At 35.8% G+C, this 17,761-nt stretch overlaps 1 protein-coding gene across 23 annotated transcripts in view; it reads left to right on the top strand.

Moving 5' to 3' along the window:
- Positions 1–17,761, top strand: part of LOC134854903 (uncharacterized) — an 86,425-nt gene that overhangs the window by 18,024 nt on the left and 50,640 nt on the right. For 22 of the 23 annotated variants that reach the window (XM_063871269.1, XM_063871273.1, XM_063871276.1 and 19 more), the window contains exons 12-19: positions 1,613–1,804; positions 2,743–2,922; positions 3,496–3,678; positions 4,309–4,482; positions 4,901–5,074; positions 9,902–10,081; positions 10,455–10,568; positions 13,676–13,810. In XM_063871269.1, coding sequence (XP_063727339.1) covers positions 1,613–1,804; positions 2,743–2,922; positions 3,496–3,678; positions 4,309–4,482; positions 4,901–5,074; positions 9,902–10,081; positions 10,455–10,568; positions 13,676–13,810 — 1,332 coding nt within the window. Of the gene's footprint in view, positions 1–1,612; positions 1,805–2,742; positions 2,923–3,495; positions 3,679–4,308; positions 4,483–4,900; positions 5,075–9,048; positions 9,202–9,901; positions 10,082–10,454; positions 10,569–13,675; positions 13,811–17,761 lie in introns of all 23 variants that reach the window. The other variant, XM_063871268.1, reaches the window with a different exon arrangement.

The raw sequence follows: 17,761 nt of genomic DNA on the forward strand, positions 1-17,761 counted from the left end.
CTTGGTCGTCTACAGGTCTTGTCTGAGTGTGCTGATGTTTTCTTTTACAGCAGCAAGTTCTTCGTCTTTTCGTTTCAAGTGGCTGAACTTAATACATAATATCACGGAACGAAGAAAGTATGATTGTTGGCCAAATAGCAATGGATTATTGTATGATAGAGCCTGCGAGTTAGAATTGAAGGATGAAAGAATTATCATGCAATAATCCATTATTTTTAGCCAACAATAATTATTTCTCCGTTCCATGATCTTATACATGTACTAGTTTACTTGTTTGGTCCCGTGAGAACACTAGTTAAGATGCTTTTTCCTGCCTATTTCCTGAAAACAAAAGTAAGCGCGGGATTCGATCCAACTCATTGGGGTTGGTAACCAAATTCGTACCCGCTTAACTAACTTTGCCAGCTGAGTTATCAATATAGAGAATTTAAAATGCTTACTGTGAAAATTAACCCAATTACTGCGCCTGTTTTTATCAGGGACCACAGAATTTTCGAGGGGCCAAACAAGGAAACTAGTACACTTATGTGCATCGAATTAGTTTGTAAAATGCGTAAAAGTAATTTTTAAGTCTTATGCGTTAAAATTATTGTTCCGACTTTCGATACGAAAGTAACAGAATATTTGTGCTCGGGGTGGGTTTTTTTTCTTCAGACAAATTTCGACTTTTCAACTAGCCATTTTTGACGGGATTTTTTTTATATCATTCAAAAAGTATTGTCCTGAGCTTAAATTTGAAAAGATATTTCACCTGTGATCATTTTTCGTAAAGTTATGAGGGTTTAAAGGCTGCCATTATGACCAATTTGGGACAATTAACGTGCGATGTAATTCGAGCTATTAACGCGTAAGCGGAGATTTAATCCGTCTTAGAAATCGTTCCAAATAGGTTGAACGAAGCTTATTTGCCATAATTGATTACTTGCAAGGAACGAAATCTATCCTTTTGTACTTAATATGGCGTGTGGGGGGATGATTTTCAAAAAAATTTCAATATTTAGAAAAAAAATTTCATTTTATTTTATTTCATTTCATTTTTTTATGTTATTACTGCTCCATAAACCTTAAAAGACAGCCGGAACATTCAGGGCTTCGCCCTGATACGAGCAGTCTTGTTTTATTTAATTGCCTACTCTGATCTATTTGAAGCATGAACAAATGCTGTAGTTAAAGTTTAAAATAATCTCTAACTTTGCGATAATTGGCAAAGATTTGGTCCTACTACAGATTTCGTCCTATTCATGTAATTAACAGATTTCGTCCCATATCCAAATTTGTGGGACGAAATCTGTGTACGCTTTGAAATGGGACGAAATCGGTTGAAATTAAAATGGGACAAGATCTGTCATGGAACGAAATCTGTCTCAACCTTTTGCGACGTATATTGTTTCGCAACAAAGTTTTAGCAAATTTGGTTCTTACTTCTTTTTCTGCAAAAGAGCAAAGGAGAGAATAAATGAGGTTCTTTATTTTCGTGACGCGGGAGGTGAGTTTTAGTAGTAGAACGACCGTTTCCGCTCCTACCAGAAATGAGCTTTGCAAAATAATATCCATCAAAAGAAAGCCTACATAGCATCTAGAAATTACCCTTCAGATGGAACTTTTGTTTCAGCTCATTTCTGGTGGTGCGGGTGGAAACGGGGGAGGGGCGGGATCAAGTGGGTCTCGGGATGCAATGGTTAAGGAAGCGTGCGACTATTACCGTGCTAACGAAGACTTCACGGCCGAACAGCTGTTCGCACTGAAGAGTGCTTTCCCCAATCGTTCCCTGAAAGAAATCACAGAGTTGTGCGCCGACGGAGAAGTTAGTTGTTCACAACCCACCTATTTTTTCTTCACAAAATTAAATCTAGCGACCATATTTCAAAATTAAAATCTATGGCATCAAAAAATCTATAAAGATAACCATTATAGAAAGGAAAGATTATTTTATTCTGAGTAGTTTCAAAATGCATTTTTTACACGTAAAACGATCACATGAAAAGAAGCTATGAAATAGGTACACGGGTAATAGAAGGATTGTTAAAAGCCAAAATTCAGTTTTGTTGTTGGGTTGCAATAAACGAAACTTCCTTCATCACTGATTATTAAAAACTATGGATAATGAAGATTTGGAATCCGCATGCTTATTTGCCGATCTTGAAGTTCGGACCTATCAGATAACGAGCGCAGCTATATTTTGGGTTCGATGTGTCCGAGACCCAACTATCATGTGTTCTAAAGCTAACTGACGTTTTGTGTTCGTTCGGATTAAGACTTCTGTTCAAGCATAATTTGCCGAAAGTTATTTCACGAGTCAACAATTTTTTCGTTTTGAATTTGTTTATGGAGCTTTTTTTTCAAGTTCTGTGTCGTCCATCTACAGTCTAGTCTGCTTGATTTTTCGCGTAACTTACGCTTGGTATGTGAATTTCAATTTCGCCTCACTCGTAAATCTTTCGTACATTTCTTATAATCTGAAAGTTAGCTAATCTCTTTTTCTTTAACTATTTACCCCTTTTCGTACCTAGAGACGAATTTCCACCCCTACAACAGTCAAGCAGATGCAAATTTTCTTCCTCTTAACGAATCTCTCTCTCTCTCTCTCCCTTATGAAAAGGGGAAATAGATGAAGAGATACTTTAGTTACGCCCCTGGATTAAAAAACAATCCCTAAATGAGCTGAAACCTTTGCCTCAACGAACCTCCAATTGTAATATCAATAAAGAGATAATAAATGCGCAACTCGAGGTTCTGTTTCAGCTCATTTCGGGATCGGACGGGGAGGGTGGAGTTAATCCATCGCGGGAGGCTATCGTGAAAGAAGCGTGCGACTACTATTCGCTGAATTCTGACTTTACCACCAAACAATACGAGAGTCTTAAACAGCTGTACCCTGAAAGAACCACGTTTAAGCAGCTTACAGAGCTGTGCGATAATGAGGTTTGTTTGATCTGAGTTTTTTGAGGATTTTGGTAGATTTAGTTTTTATAGTGGCGCAAAGTCCTCTTCGCCTCTGTGTTATTTTTCGAAATTCTCTTTTTTTTTGGTCGAACTTTCATGTGCATAGGAAGACTCGGAGTATAAATATTTGCGATATCGAATCATTGTGAGCGGATCGAGAGAAGTTGCCAGATCTAACATGGAATTTTTACCGGCATGTCTTCAAGCAACCTCAAGGCTCTAACATCTTGCTCGGAAATCTTTTGTACTCCTTCACTTTAAGGCTCTGACACACCAACCGTTCATCACTTAAGTTGGTCCAAGAATTAATCGGTTCAGATGGTCGAAATAAAGAGAAGCTAATTATCAGTGCTGAGTAGAATAAGTTTTTCGATAGTTTGGAATGAAGCCTTAAGCAGTAATAAAAATTAACCGAAAATAACTTATATCAACTTAAATTGCAATAAAAGCATCCGCGAAAAGAGCTGAAACAAGACCACCTAAATGTTGAATTTCAAATTTCCCATCTGCCTTGTGATGAGAAAAATTAGAGAAAATGGGTCTCTGTTTCAGCTCATTTCGGGATTGGATGGGGAGGGGGGCTCTGATCCTTCGGGCGAAGCAACCGTGAAACTAGCATGTGAATACTATTCTGTAAATTCGGACTTCACAACTAAACAAATGGAGGACCTCAAGCGTCTCTATCCAGACAGAACTTCGTTCAAGCAACTCGCTGAGCTGTGTAAAAATGATGAGGTTGGTTCAAGTCTGAGAATTGGAATCAAATTTGCTTTTGACTCCATGAGTGTTAGAGGAGAGCCTATTTTCAAAAAATATATACATACATTTTTACAATGTAAGATTCAACGATAATGTTTTTTGGTTGTTTTTGGACGCCGTAATTTTAATTGTATCTAAGTTATAGTTAAATTGTAACTTAATCAAAGTGGGAAGAATCGGAAGTTTTTGAGGAGTTTATGCAGCTCTTCAAATGAAATAGACACTCCAATGAAAATTTTCTATTGCGTCAGAAATTATTTTTTGATTTAACAATTTTTCTACAAATGCATTTGAGAAGAAGCGTTTTTTTCTTACGGCTGAATTTTTGTGATTTTAAATTCTGTCTATATGAATATGATTAATCTTTTTTAACGTCATGGCTGAAGCCTTTTCGCTATTATCCCAAGATGAAACACATTTTGATATAGTTTATAAACTAGTGTGTGGTTATAACGTATACAAAACTAACGTATTTGTGGTACCTGCTGAAGCAAAAGATCTCACTTAGATAGTAATACATTTGAAACCAATTTATACATCTTCAAAATGCATTGAATGAGCCTTCATTTTTTGTTCTAAAATACTTAGTGAGATCTTTTGTTTCAGCTGATATCCGGGGACTCGGGTGATTCAAAACCCTCTGACTCTGAGATCGTGAAGCGAGCGTGTGAATACTATGCCGTGCACAAAGATTTCACGCGAGAACAGGCCACAGACCTTATGGAGAAATTCACTGACCTCAGTTTCAACGAATTACCCAGTCTATGCTCCGATTCTGATGTATGTTTTTTTTTCTTAGGTTACATTTTAAGATGACATTTTTTCTCAAACCATCCGGCAATTAATTGCAATTATTGCAATAATTGATTGGCAGGGTAGAATCAATATAATATATTGGATAACGGGTACACAATAGTATTGCAATATATTATTACGCATCCCTGGTACGGATGCGTAGCTTGTAAAAGTTGAAATCGATTACTGGTGTGCTGTGCAATTTCTTGGATATCGCTGTGCTGTAAGATTTTATTCACGATTGCTTCGTCTCTGTTTATGTGTTAAGACAAACTAATCGACGCTTATATCTCATATTGGTTGAAACAAAAGGTCTCCAATAATAGTTCAAAAATAAACAATTCAATGCAAAGTTACAGCGAAAAAAAATTAAGTTCAATACAAAAGAGATCTTTTGTTTCAGCTGATATCCGGGGACTCGGGCGACTCAAACCCCTCTGAATCTGAAATCGTGAAGCAAGCGTGTGAATACTATGCCGTGCACAAAGATTTCACGCGTGATCAAATCAACGACCTAATGGACAAGTTCACCGATCTCAGTTTCAACGAACTACCCAGCCTATGCTCAGACTCAGGCGTATGTTTTTTTTTCGTTTTTTTTTGGATTCGATAGAACGTGGCGCATTTTTCAGAAGTGCGAAAAAGTGTTCCGGAATTTGTTTATACCTTAAAAATATATACACCAGCTCTTCTGGTACTCAGCCAAGTAAAATTGCTCGGCTCGGTTTTCCTTCAAGTGTTTGCGCTATAGATTCACAAATTTTGTTGTACCGGTCGCCTGAAGTTAGCTGAAACAAACCATTGCATGTCATATAAGAAATCTGATCATTGAAAATATAAGTCAAAGAAAATGATGTTTATGCAATCAATAACTAGAAATGCGTAATCCGCATTTAATAATCTATTTGGTAATTTTGGAGAAGGGGTAATATTATTTGGAAATGAGATGGACAGCAATGAGTTGTTTCAGCTGATTTCGGGGGGTGGGGAGGGGAAAGATGGGTTGTCTCCGCAAGGGGTTGTGGGGGATGCGTGTAGCTACTATGAAGTGCACAATAGCTTCAGGGCAGATCACATCAGTGTGTTGTTGAAACTACACCCTGATCTGAGCTTCAACCAACTACCCACACTTTGCACTAACCATGATGAAGATGTACGTTTAAATCTTTTTGTTTTTCGAATTTTCATAGCAAAATATGATATTTGATAGCTCTTCTGAAGATTTTTGATATTTTTAAAAAATGATAGAAAAGACGAACATGGCTCATTTTAATAAATTTGAGGGCTCTTTTCCAGTCTCTCAAAAGATTTTTTTTAGAGAATAGATTTCAGTAAGACTGTTTAAAATCAACTTTGATGCTCTAAACTAAGAACAAAATAACAAAGGAACAGAATTGAACAAGATTTTTTAGTTACAAATAACCGCATGAATAATTTTTAGGTAATTATATTTTACAATTACAGGGGTGGGATATGGAAAAAAAGCCCCTTTAAATGAACTAGACTTTTTTTAAAAAATATATATGTTGCTACGAATTGGTTTTAATTTTTACAGCTCAGAGAAAAATAAAGAGCACTAAGAATAGATTTGTGAGCTTCTTTTTTTGGTTAGTTAACTTGCGAGAGCAAGTGACTTGTAATTGGGTACTAGACTTTTTCCCGTAATTATTTTTCCAGTGAATTTAAGCAAATAATAAGCGTGGTGTTCTTTGGGAGGTCATTTTTGCTACCGTTGCAATTTGCATATATGATGTGAATTTCAATTACAAGTTGCAGAGCTCGCGTTATTGAATTCCTTATGTGACGTTTATTTTTTCACAAAATTTTTGGTGGATTTTTTTTGCTCGTTTTAACTTGATTTTTTTGGCTTGAATGTTGTGTAGAGTTAACGTTTGTTTGCAACCGTCTGTCTCTTCGATAAACGCAGGTTTGTTATTTATAATTTAGTTAACTGGCTTAACTTACGTAGACAAATTGGGTGGGAGAGCTTGATTTTAAGAAACCAAATATATTTTTTCTATACGATGGAAAGCAACGTAAAAAGAGATGCTATCACGGCAAGAAGAGAGGCTATCGGAACAGCAAAGTCATGCATCATAGCAATTGAGTTCAAATAGCTGCATGTGATGTGTATGTATTTGGGTAAGTTTAACTAACTTCATCCTCTTAAAGGATCCAAACCAGCCGCTCACTTTCGAAAGTGTCTGCCAAACATACCGCAGCTTGCGCAAATTAGACGTAGACTCAGTTGCGAACATCGGCATGGGAATTATGGACTTCTTGAACAAGTGCCCTCTAAGTACCTCTCAGAGGTCACGAAGGTCCAACGAGGTCCTCAAGGTTTGTACGAAAGGTCAAAAATCATGGGCAAAGAAGTGAATTTGGACAGCTCAAACGCGTCGTCAGAAAAAGCTAAATCAAGACCACTAAAACGCCTAAAACGATTCAACGTGCTGTAGGCTTACTAAGTTAGGAAGCAAAGTTTGGTTTCAGTCTGGAAGCGACGAATCACCAACTTTCGAGAGTATTTGCCTCAATTATCAACGAACAGGAGACATACAAACAAGTAAATTGAAAGAAATAGGCATGGACTTGTTTCAATTTGCAAATAAATGTCCTGCTCCTGCGAAACAAACTGACAGGCAGAAACGACAAACCGTTAGTTTGAATGACGATAGAAAAATTAATTTGGAAGCAAACCTTAAGCAGCTCTGAGATTTTTCTTATCGTACACGGTCGATATCTGAGATATCTAATACTGGGCGGAACTTGCCTAAAAACGCATTTTTCCTTTTTTAGTCGGTCATAGAAACTGAACTTACATTCGAAAGTGTATGCAGTCGATTCCAGCAAACTGGAAATTTGGACGCTGAGCAAGTTTTACAAGTTACAAGTAGTGTGGCTGAATTTATCAAAGACTGCCCCTTGTCAAAGCGAAAGAAGAGAAACAGTGAAGGGGTAAAATAAAATGACTAAATTGGGGCTTGGAAGCAAAGCCAGGGCTTGGTTATTTTGTGTCGTCGGTAGTTTAAGTAATGATATGAACTGATAAGAAAGTTGTTGTAGGTTTCGCCCAAAGAAGTGACATTTGAAAGTCTCTGTCTGGATTACAAGAAAACTTCAAATATCAGAAGAGAATTGATTAAGCAACTCGAAATGAGCGTGATCGAGTTTGTCTCGAAGTGCGAACCGACTAATAAACGCGCTCGGCGTGACCAGGTTTTAAATCACGCATTTTGAAATGAAAACTGACTTGGAAGCAAAAATGGGGCTCGAACTTTTAAATTAACTGCTAGAAATCACCGCTATCAATTCGCTAAATGAACGTAAGCTTGCTTTTTCGGCGCTTCTTTTGAGCTTCTCTGATAATTAGATTTTTCTGGCTCATGAAAATTTTTGCGTAAGCTTACAGAAAGCAATGAATGGGTCTCCTATGCTTTTTATTTGATAAGGAGAAAAGTTTGGTTCGCGTATTTTAGTCTGGAAACGAAGTCTCGCCCACTTTCGAGAGTATTTGCCTCAATTATCAACGAACAGGAGACTTTCAACCAAGTAAATTGAAAGAAATAGGCATGGACTTGTTTCAATTTGCACAAAAATGTCCTGCTCCTGCGAAACAAACTGACAGGCATAAAAGACAAATTGTTAGTTCGAGAATTAAATGAGGAAGCTTGGAAGCAAATCTAAACTACGAAACTTTAAAAAGAAATTCGAAGCTAGCATTAAGACGAACATGACTACTCATATATCAGGGCTAAGTCCTGAATGTTCCGACTGTTCTTTAAGGTTAATTAAAAAGTGTTTGGTTGAAAAATTGAAGAAAAAAAAACAGGAAGAAAGATTTTTTCCATTTGATTTTCTTATTTTACCCTCCGCTTACAAGCCTTAGGAACACATTTAATCCGCTTGTTATACGAACGCATTATACTCCGCTTACGTGTGTTTTAAGAACGCAAAATATTGAAACCAAAATTTTTACGAATGATCTTAGGTGAATTTTTGTGCTTATTGAGCTCCGGACAACAATATTTTTCAGATGGTAAAATTTTGGTCAAAAAAGTTTAATTGAAAATTGACTGCTTAAAAACACCATAATCATGAAGATTTGTCACTTTCTTCGAATGTCGGTACAATAATCATAGTCGTGCTCCTCGCAGTTTATAAGGTCGAAAAATTTTTACTGGTCTTTCTATCGTAGACGCAATTGATGCTTAGATTTTATTAGCTTAATTTCACTTAATCTGTTAAAAACAAAGTAGGATATCACGGAGAATTTTCGTATTTTAGTCAGCAAGTTCGCAGTCGGAAGTTACGTTCGAAAGTGTCTGTGCTGGATTCCAGCAAACCGGAAATTTCGACTCTGAAAAAGTTCTGCAAGTTAAAAGCAGCATCGCTGAATTCATTCGAGACTGTCCTATGTCGAGGCGAAAGCGAAATGTCGATTTGGTAAAATATTAGTCTTAAAGCAAGAGCTTGAAAGCAAAACCTGGATAAAGGAGCGTTTAGTGACCGGTTTCGTTTTTTGCTTTCTCTGAAATCTTTTTTTTGTAGGGCAAACCTGAAGAAATTACATTCGAAAGTCTTTGTCTGGACTACAAGAAAACATCGAATATCAGAGGAGATCTTATTAAGCAGCTTAAAATGAGTGTGATCGAATTCATCTCGAGTTGTGATGCGACTAACAGACGGGCTAAACGCGAACAGGTTTTTATTTCGGGCTTTTTGTGAATAAAAACGAGCTTGGAAGCAACAAAACGGGCTGATTGTTTTAAACGTTTAAAAGTTTTTTGATGAATTCTCAACAAAAACGAATTGAATTCACTTGGTAAAAATGAGCTTGGCAACACTGAATCGTTTTGTAGCGTTATTTTCTATTCAGCGACTGCGTATTCCTCCGTTCCGTGTCTTTACATATGCGCAATGGCCAAAAACAATTAAATCGTAATTGGCTCACAATTTTAAAATAAATATACAAATTTGTTACATTTTCGACAGTTTTTTATTTATTTTAGTCAACTGATAAAGCAGAAGTGAACTTTGAAACGCTCTGCATGGATTACATGCAAAACGGCCGACTCGACCGCGAGTTGGTCCAGAATAAGCTGCAAATGTCGGTTATTGGCTTTCTTACTGAGTGTGAGAAGCAATATGCGAACAATCGCCACAGAAGACAGGTTTGCTATCGCAAAAAAAAACAAGCGGAAGCAAACCTGCGTGCGCTAGCTCTTTAGTTTTTGAATATTGTTTTGCAATTTGCTTTTAAATTGAGCGAAGTTTTCAGTGGCCGAAGTATTGATAAAAATATATTGATGATAGTATGTTATATTTTTCCGAAGTCTGTTGTCAAATATGACTCAATTTCAATAGAACGAATAAAATATGTTTTTTACTTTTTTGAACACAGGGTGGAAACGGGGCTAAAATCACGCTAGAAGCTAGTTGCGTTGAGTATAAGGAGGAAGGAAAACTGAACTTAAAGACGATCGAAAACGAGTTCAAAATGAATCTCATGCAGTTCATGTCTAAATGCGACGAAATATATCCGCCGAGTAGTCGAAAACGACGACAAAGTAGAGCTGTCCAGGTTTGCTTCCAAGCTCCGATTCACCTAAAGATCAACTGCTCTGCTTTCTATTACATGGCCTCCAATAAGGAGATTTTGAAGGTCCGAATCGCAAAAAGAAAAATCCTTAGCATTCCGCGACGTGAAAGTTTTACAAAATCAGATTACAAAATCTATTGTCATAACAATTTGAGACATTCAGCAGTTGGCAGTTGTACTCCTTAATTGAGCCAATAGTGTGAACTGTTTTCTTTTAAATTAAAAAATGATTGGAAAATTGTTCTTACGAAAATGTACACGGGAATGAACTAGAAGCGAGCAGCTGGTCTGAACAATTGATTACCATTCAAACCCTGGTTTTAACTTGAAGTTGAAAATGAAAGGCTGGTTTTAGAGTGAGTTGGCTGAAAAATGTGCCGAATGGAAAGAACATCTTGACTCTACTGATGATGAAACGGACGCAGTCTATCAAATCGTTAAGCAGAGTTACGAGCGCGACTGCATTGAGGTTAGTAGTTTTTTTTAGAAATAAATATTGCCTGGGGAAGGTGAGGGGGGGGAGGGGGGGGGGTAGATGTGTGGACAGCAGATATGTGTTTCAGTTGGGGGGGGGGGGGTTCTCACATCCGAACGACCGAATGCTCCACGAGAGTTTTCAACTCGTCTGCCACTGAATTGTCCAGTGCGAATGTTAAATTCTGATTGTCTAACTCTTCGGGTCAATCGGTCGTTCGGCCACGAGGGGCTCTCCTATAATCCGTCTGGGTTGCAATTTGGTTTTTACTTCTCCCACTTCTATTTTTGAGGTTAAGATGAATATTTAGCGCTTATTTAACTTATACGGGAATATGGAAAAATATGGCACCATAAAAATTCTCGAGATAAATGATCGATAGACATGAACTTCTGGTAGAATGAAAAAGATGTTTGAATATGCGTTTTGAGGGACAAGTATCATGAACTAATAACTTAACCTGGGCATCTTTTGACAATAATATGATCACTCATTTGACCGTCAAATTAACTTTTGCATACCAAAGATCTCGTTTTGATACTAAAGCATGGTCAATGAAATACTAAATATTTTGCAAATTTGAAAACATTTCAGGCCAACAATAACTTAATTGGAATAATTTGACATCGGGTAGAATAAAAAAGAGTTAACTTAACTGCTACTACCACTGCTAGGTTAATTACGCTTGCGATTAGAAAGCGGTGAATAATCGGATTATGGTCTTTTTCAGGTTAAAATTGGTTGAAAAATTCATTTGATAGCTTGAATTATTATAAATTCTCGAGGTTCTTTGTACATAGGTAACGTCTACGCCTGGGGCGCGAATGGCTTTAGTTTCGAATGCAATCAGGGCTTGCTTTTCAAACTGAAAATCTTCGTTTAAAAAAATGGCCACCCTTGTGTTTGTCTGCTTATAATTTGTCGGCTTAGTTGCCTCAGCATAGAGTTTTTTGTGCTGTGAGCAATTTTACCTGTGATTGAAAATGTTTCTGCTTTACTCTTGTTATTTGAGCCCTGATTTGCTAGCCCTTATTTTGTATAAGTTTTTTTATTTGCCTCAAAGCTATGTTTGACTTAAATGGTTTCAGCTAATGGTTTTGTTGTTTCGGCTGTGTCATCTTTTTTTGCGTCGTTTGATGAGAAAAGGAAGATTTTATCTTCGTTGTTGTTCCCTTAGGGGAGTTAGAACTTCGAACTTCAGAAATAAGCTTAAAATTTTTCGTTTTCGGCTCAACGGACGTTTACCTATGTGTTGTCGGATTAGTTGACGCTTGATCAACGCTGGCGATTGTGTTCGTATATGTATTTTTCCTCAAATTAAAATTCGAGATGATTGTGTTAAGTTTTCTCAGTTGTGGTTTTTTGACGTCTTCTCGAGATAGCGCTTTCGAGTTTTTTCGAGATAGTGCTTTCATTTTAATTTTTTTTTATGACAGCTAGCTTACAATTCAATTAATATGTGGCTTCGCTTTGCTTTTGTGCAAAATTGAAATAATTGAATAAGTTTCATGGATTTGATTCATTGAAGTAATTAGTTATTACATAGAATTTCTGCAAGCTTTTTTGTAACAAGTTCTTAAGAGTCATGAATGTATATCAGACTCTTATATAAGTCGTGATGATAATTTTTTTCAGAAAAAGTCTTAAAATTTGTTCAAGCTCAAATTTACCTTTTCGCGGTTTGACTTGATTTATTTTCAACTTCAGTTCATCTCGTTTTTTAAAAGGAAGGCAAAGTCCACTACCGAACAGCAAAAGTTTAAAGGCCACGAAAAAGGTGATCCGACCTCTAGTTTCGAAATTAAGTTTCAGAGTTCCCAGCGAAATTGAATTTTTCTTATTGACCCAAATTTCTCAAATTATGTTAATTTTATCAAAAAAAAATGAAAATAGTAAATTGTTCCAGAAATTGAAAGCGCTTTAAGGGCATCTAATTTAATTTGAAAGCTGAGATTTTTTTCAGAAAACAAATCAGTGTTTTTTTCTGTTTACTTGCGTTCATTGACTCATTTCCAGTTGGCTGTTTTCATTTTTTAGTGTTTCCTTCATTTTTATAAAATCTTATTATATGCAATTACTGGAGGACTCTGGTACTGCGAATTTTTGTGCTCGTTCTCGGGAACAGTTTTTGAACCACGATTTTTGAACAAAATTTCACATTCCTTTTTGGTTTATGAGTTAAACTCTTTGTTGTCATAAGGCAATTAACCACAGGGTGACCACTTGGTCACTATTTTAGTGACCAGTCACTATTGGTCGCTAATTGGTAACTATTCTTTCAATGGTCACTAAAAGTCACTATTTACAACGGTTTTTGGTGACGGATCCTAAAATTTTTCTAAAGGCGCCAATATATACTAATATTGAGGGGGGAGCGCGCGCCGAAAAAACGCAATTTTTTTTCAAAATTTTTCAAAAAGTGCCTAAAACTGTCTTTTTCAGCCTGTTTATTCTTAATTATGCTTGCGGCGCAGAAATTTTGGCCAGTTTCAGTGCTTTGGCAGAGCTTGAAAAATTATTTTGGCCGACCTAAAAAAAAGGTCGACAAAAAATTCGAAAATTGTCATAGTCACTATTTTTCTCTCAAAGAAGTGGTCACCTTGATTAACCAACTGTTATGATAACCTCAACGTTTCTGATTAGTCTAGACCAATTTTATTTTTACGAATTTCTGGCGTTTTATTAGGTTTTTTTTACACAAGCAAAGCTTGTGTGATATTACGATTTCGCTTTTTCACAAAAGTCGCAAATATTAGTGCTCTTTTTGAAAGTGCTCTTTTATTGCAGTATAACATAAACAAAAACCATCTAGAGGATAATAAATGCCCAATTGGAGCCTACCCTTTCTCGGTTGGAGCTTCTTGCTTTTTAGTTTTATTTCAATCGAGTACGTGTTATAATATAAAAGGCTGAGCCGAGAAAATTTGTAAAAAATGATTTGAAAAAAATGGAAAAGGATGACTGCTGAATTTTAATTTTTTTTCTGGGAAACCAGCAAAAGTTTCATTATTTGCTTCGGACTGTTTTTTGTTTTGATAGTTCAGCTTTAAATTAAAATGTGAGGTGAAGCAAAATTTACCGGTCTAGTTTTTTCGAAACAGAATGATCGTGTTAAACGAAGTGAGAAAAGCGAGAAGTGTTCGGAGTTGGAAAAGCAACTAGATGACGCCGAGGATAGTGGAAATGATTTCCTGGTCGAACTACTAAAAGAAAAACTCCAAACCGACTGTGTTGAGGTAAAATAGTAGAAAGGATTCTTCTAATGATCGAAATAATTGCTTCATTTTATCAGAAGCATAAGATTAGATCAAAGTAAGCCAAAATCTTATCTTAAAAATTTCACACTGTTTTAAAACTTGTGATATGCTAAATCCCTGTTTTTGTTGTGTGATAGAACCGAAACCTATGCAGTATAAATAAAAGTAGAATTGATGCTTGTCTTTTAATAATCGATGAACGTAGTTAAGACTATTTTACAGAGCGTGATGATTTTTTTAAGGAAAAGTCTACAAATTTTTGGCTGTTTGACTTGGCGGCAATTTTTTTTATGTTCAGTTCATTTCTTTCGATGAAATTAAGGCGAACTCCACTTTCGAAAAAGGAATTTAATTTTGAGATTGAGTCTTCATTGACTTTTATCCAACTGTCTTTTTTTGTTTTACTTGCGTTATTGTTCTTCTTTTGTGTTAACTGGCGTATATTGACTATTTACAGTTATCTGTTGGCTGTGTTTTTAAAAGCGCTGTAAGGAAATTGTGTAATTAAGGTTGGAGTTATAGTGTTTAATAGGAGCTGTTTTGAAACATGTCCCAATTTTATGAAGTGTTTAAGAGTCGATGAACGTAGTTCAGACTCTTAAATAGGTCATGATGATTTCTTTATTCTTTTTTTTCAGGAAAATTTTGTGCAGGCTGAAATTTACTTTTTTTGCTGTTTGATTTTTGATTTCTTTATAAGTTTATTTCATTTCTTTTGTTAAAAAGAAGTCAAACTCAAGTGTCGAACAGCGAAAGTGTAAAGGTCACGAAAAACGTGATCGACCTCTGGTTTCGAAAACGGAATTTAATTTTCAGATGTCCCAGCGAAATAAAAAATGTCCCATCCATCCGTGTTTTTTTCTTGACGTTTTTAAAAGCGCTGTAAGGAAATTGTGTAATTAAGGTTGGAGTTATAGTGTTTAATAGGAGCTGTTTTGAAACATGTCCCAATTTTATGAAGTGTTTAAGAGTCGATGAACGTAGTTCAGACTCTTAAATAGGTCATGATGATTTCTTTATTCTTTTTTTTTCAGGAAAATTTTGTGCAGGCTGAAATTTACTTTTTTTGCTGTTTGATTTTTGATTTCTTTATAAGTTTATTTCATTTCTTTTGTTAAAAAGAAGTCAAACTCAAGTGTCGAACAGCGAAAGTGTAAAGGTCACGAAAAACGTGATCGACCTCTAGTTTCGAAAACGGAATTTAATTTTCAGATGTCCCAGCGAAATGAAAAATGTCCCATCCATCCGTGTTTTTTTTCTTGACGACATAAATGTACAAAAAATTCAAAGAGCTTGAAGGGCATCTATTTTTTCTTTGAAATTTGGAAGTTGATGTTTCAAAAAACAAGTTGGTATTTATTTGTTTAATTGCTTTCATTGACTTTTTCCAATTTTTGTTGGCCATTTTTTCTCTGGAACGCAAAGTATCTTCAAGCCATCATTTAACACTTTCGATAATGCTCAACTTTTTTTGAAGGTTTGAATTTTCAAGCTCGCTTATCTTCGTTTTAATTCGCTCGCCGATAACGAAATATGAAATGACACAAAGCTTTGTCTACTAGTTCATTAGGTGTTTTTGAACGAAGTCGAATTAGTTCGTGCAGTTTTTTACCTTTCTAATTATAACTTTCTAATAAAAATGAACTCTCTCCGAAGTTGTTGTGGATATGGCTGGAAAAAGGGCATATCTTAAGTTTTATTAGTTGATTTACTTGTTTGAGTTTTCAGCTGAAAACTCGAAGTACAGTTTTTCGATTCTTTAAATGATGTAAGATTTATTTTCACTTGCGGGATCAAGCGACTCATAATTGGTAACTAAACTGTTTCCCGTACAAACTTCTGAAAATATGTCAGAAATGTAACTTGCTTCATTATGAAATTTTAACACCTTTAAAGCCACTTATGATTCCTTCTAGTAATAACGGGCATGTCTTGGAATCTTCAGAACTGAGTTTCGAACTCTAGTTAGATCTTTTTTTTCTCTGTTACGTGAAATAATTCAGTCACACGTGAGAATTATTTCACGTATAGGTTGCCATAGCTTGCCGAGTACCGTCACTATAGTTCCAAAATTGAAGACAAGATTTTTCTGGGTAATAAATTAGTCTAGAATGTGATTAGGTCGACATTTGCAGTGGTGAGTTTGATACCTATGTAGTAAACGTTGTATTTGAATATGTAGTCAAGAAGTTATATCTTTCAGATTTTTGGAGCATTTTTTTCTTAAACTTTTAAAGCTCTTTCTACCGCTATTTTTTTAAAGCCGAATACTGAATTGATTCTATTGTTTGGTTGATTTTGAGTTCTCGTTTTGTCTATTTTATTTTCGCTTTGATTTTGTAGGATTCTCGATTTTAGGATTGTCGGTGTCTTTTGGCTCTGTATAAATTTAATTGTCAATTAATCATGTGAAGAAACAATCGTCAAATTCGATTAATTGCTGTTTGATTTAGAATTTCTTCAATAAATTCAATTTCATTTTGCTGGAAAGAAGGCAAATGCGCTCTCTAATTTCGAACGTGCAATTAGTGTGAATGACATGTTTTTTGAAAAGAGGATTTGAGGTTGAAGATGCCCCAGCGATTAAAAACAAATGCTTTTGAACCAGTTCTCTATTCGTGATAGTTTTAGGGGAAAAAGGGAATCAGAAATTATTCAATCTGCTTTATTGTGTATTTTTTGCTTCGAAGTTTGAAAGTTAAAACTGTTTACATTTGCGAGAGCAATTGTCTGGTAATCGGGAACTAGACTTTTTCCCGACCACTAACTCTTCTTACAAGTCTGAAAAAAGTGAACTTGGTCTACTATGGACCTTTCAGGCTAATTCCCACCTGTTTTAGAGGTAACGCTGTTACTTTTGCATCCTTTTGTCCGAGGTTCAAGTCCAGGCCGGATTTGTTCGTTTTTCAGTTTTTATGAAATTCCGCGGAAAAATTGATTTTTGGAACTTTCGTTTATCTGCTTATATTTTAGCGGATCTGTTGACAAGTCGCGAATTTTTTTCTGGGAAAAGAAATTTTTTATTTTAGTTGCAAGTGTTGTTGACGTATTTCTGTGATTTCGAAACTTACTAACATTGAGTTGATGATACATTTTCCTTCTCTTTTTTTGCGCTTTAATTGCCCTAAATGTTTTATTGGCTTCCCCAACTCATTTGGTTTTTTATGGGACTTGCTTGAGGAATTTTTTGTTGTCAGCTCAATGGGTGTCTACCCATAATTTCCGGCTTAGTTGACCGCTCAGTTAATAATAAAAGCTTATTTAATGCTGGTGATTTTGTTTTTCGACTAATGTTTAACACTATCGAGCGTAGTTCCACAGTATGAATCTACTTTTTTTCCAACGAAATTCACAAACAAAAGAACTCACAGATGGAAGGATGTGAGAGTCAATGGTCTAATGGTAGGAGTTTCCATGCCGTTTTATGCGCTATTTTTTTTGGTATAGCATCGGCGATTGATTAGCAGTTGTAGCTTGTTTTTTGTGTGCTAGTTTAAACAAAATTTCAAGGGCTTGTGACTACGATGCAAGGACGCGAGAATTTTTATCTCGAGATAGGAGCTCGGATCCGACATTGCAAAAATTTACAATTTTCTCTTTCTTACCATTTCTCTTTTGTTACTCTTTTTCCTCTTTACTATTTACTTCTCCTTTTCTATTCGCTAGCTTGCAATGCTACGCTTGCGTTTTATATCAAGTGATGCGAAGCTCCGCTTCGCCTCTGTGTCCAAATTTTTCTTTTGCTTTTATTGGTTTTGTGAGTTTAAACTTTTCCGACTTTTTCTTAGGTATGTTTGTGTTTAATTTTGAAGAAACTAGTTTTCAGGTGATGTGTATACGATTTTTAAGTTTGTATTTCATGTCTCAAGCTTATTGTTTCAATTTCAGTTTTTGCGGCCCAACGAGTATCACCCTTAATATTCTCAACTT

The sequence above is a fragment of the Symsagittifera roscoffensis genome, chromosome 9 (genome assembly GCF_963678635.1).
Source record: "Symsagittifera roscoffensis chromosome 9, txSymRosc1.1, whole genome shotgun sequence".
In the NCBI taxonomy this organism is placed as follows: domain Eukaryota; kingdom Metazoa; phylum Xenacoelomorpha; order Acoela; family Convolutidae; genus Symsagittifera; species Symsagittifera roscoffensis.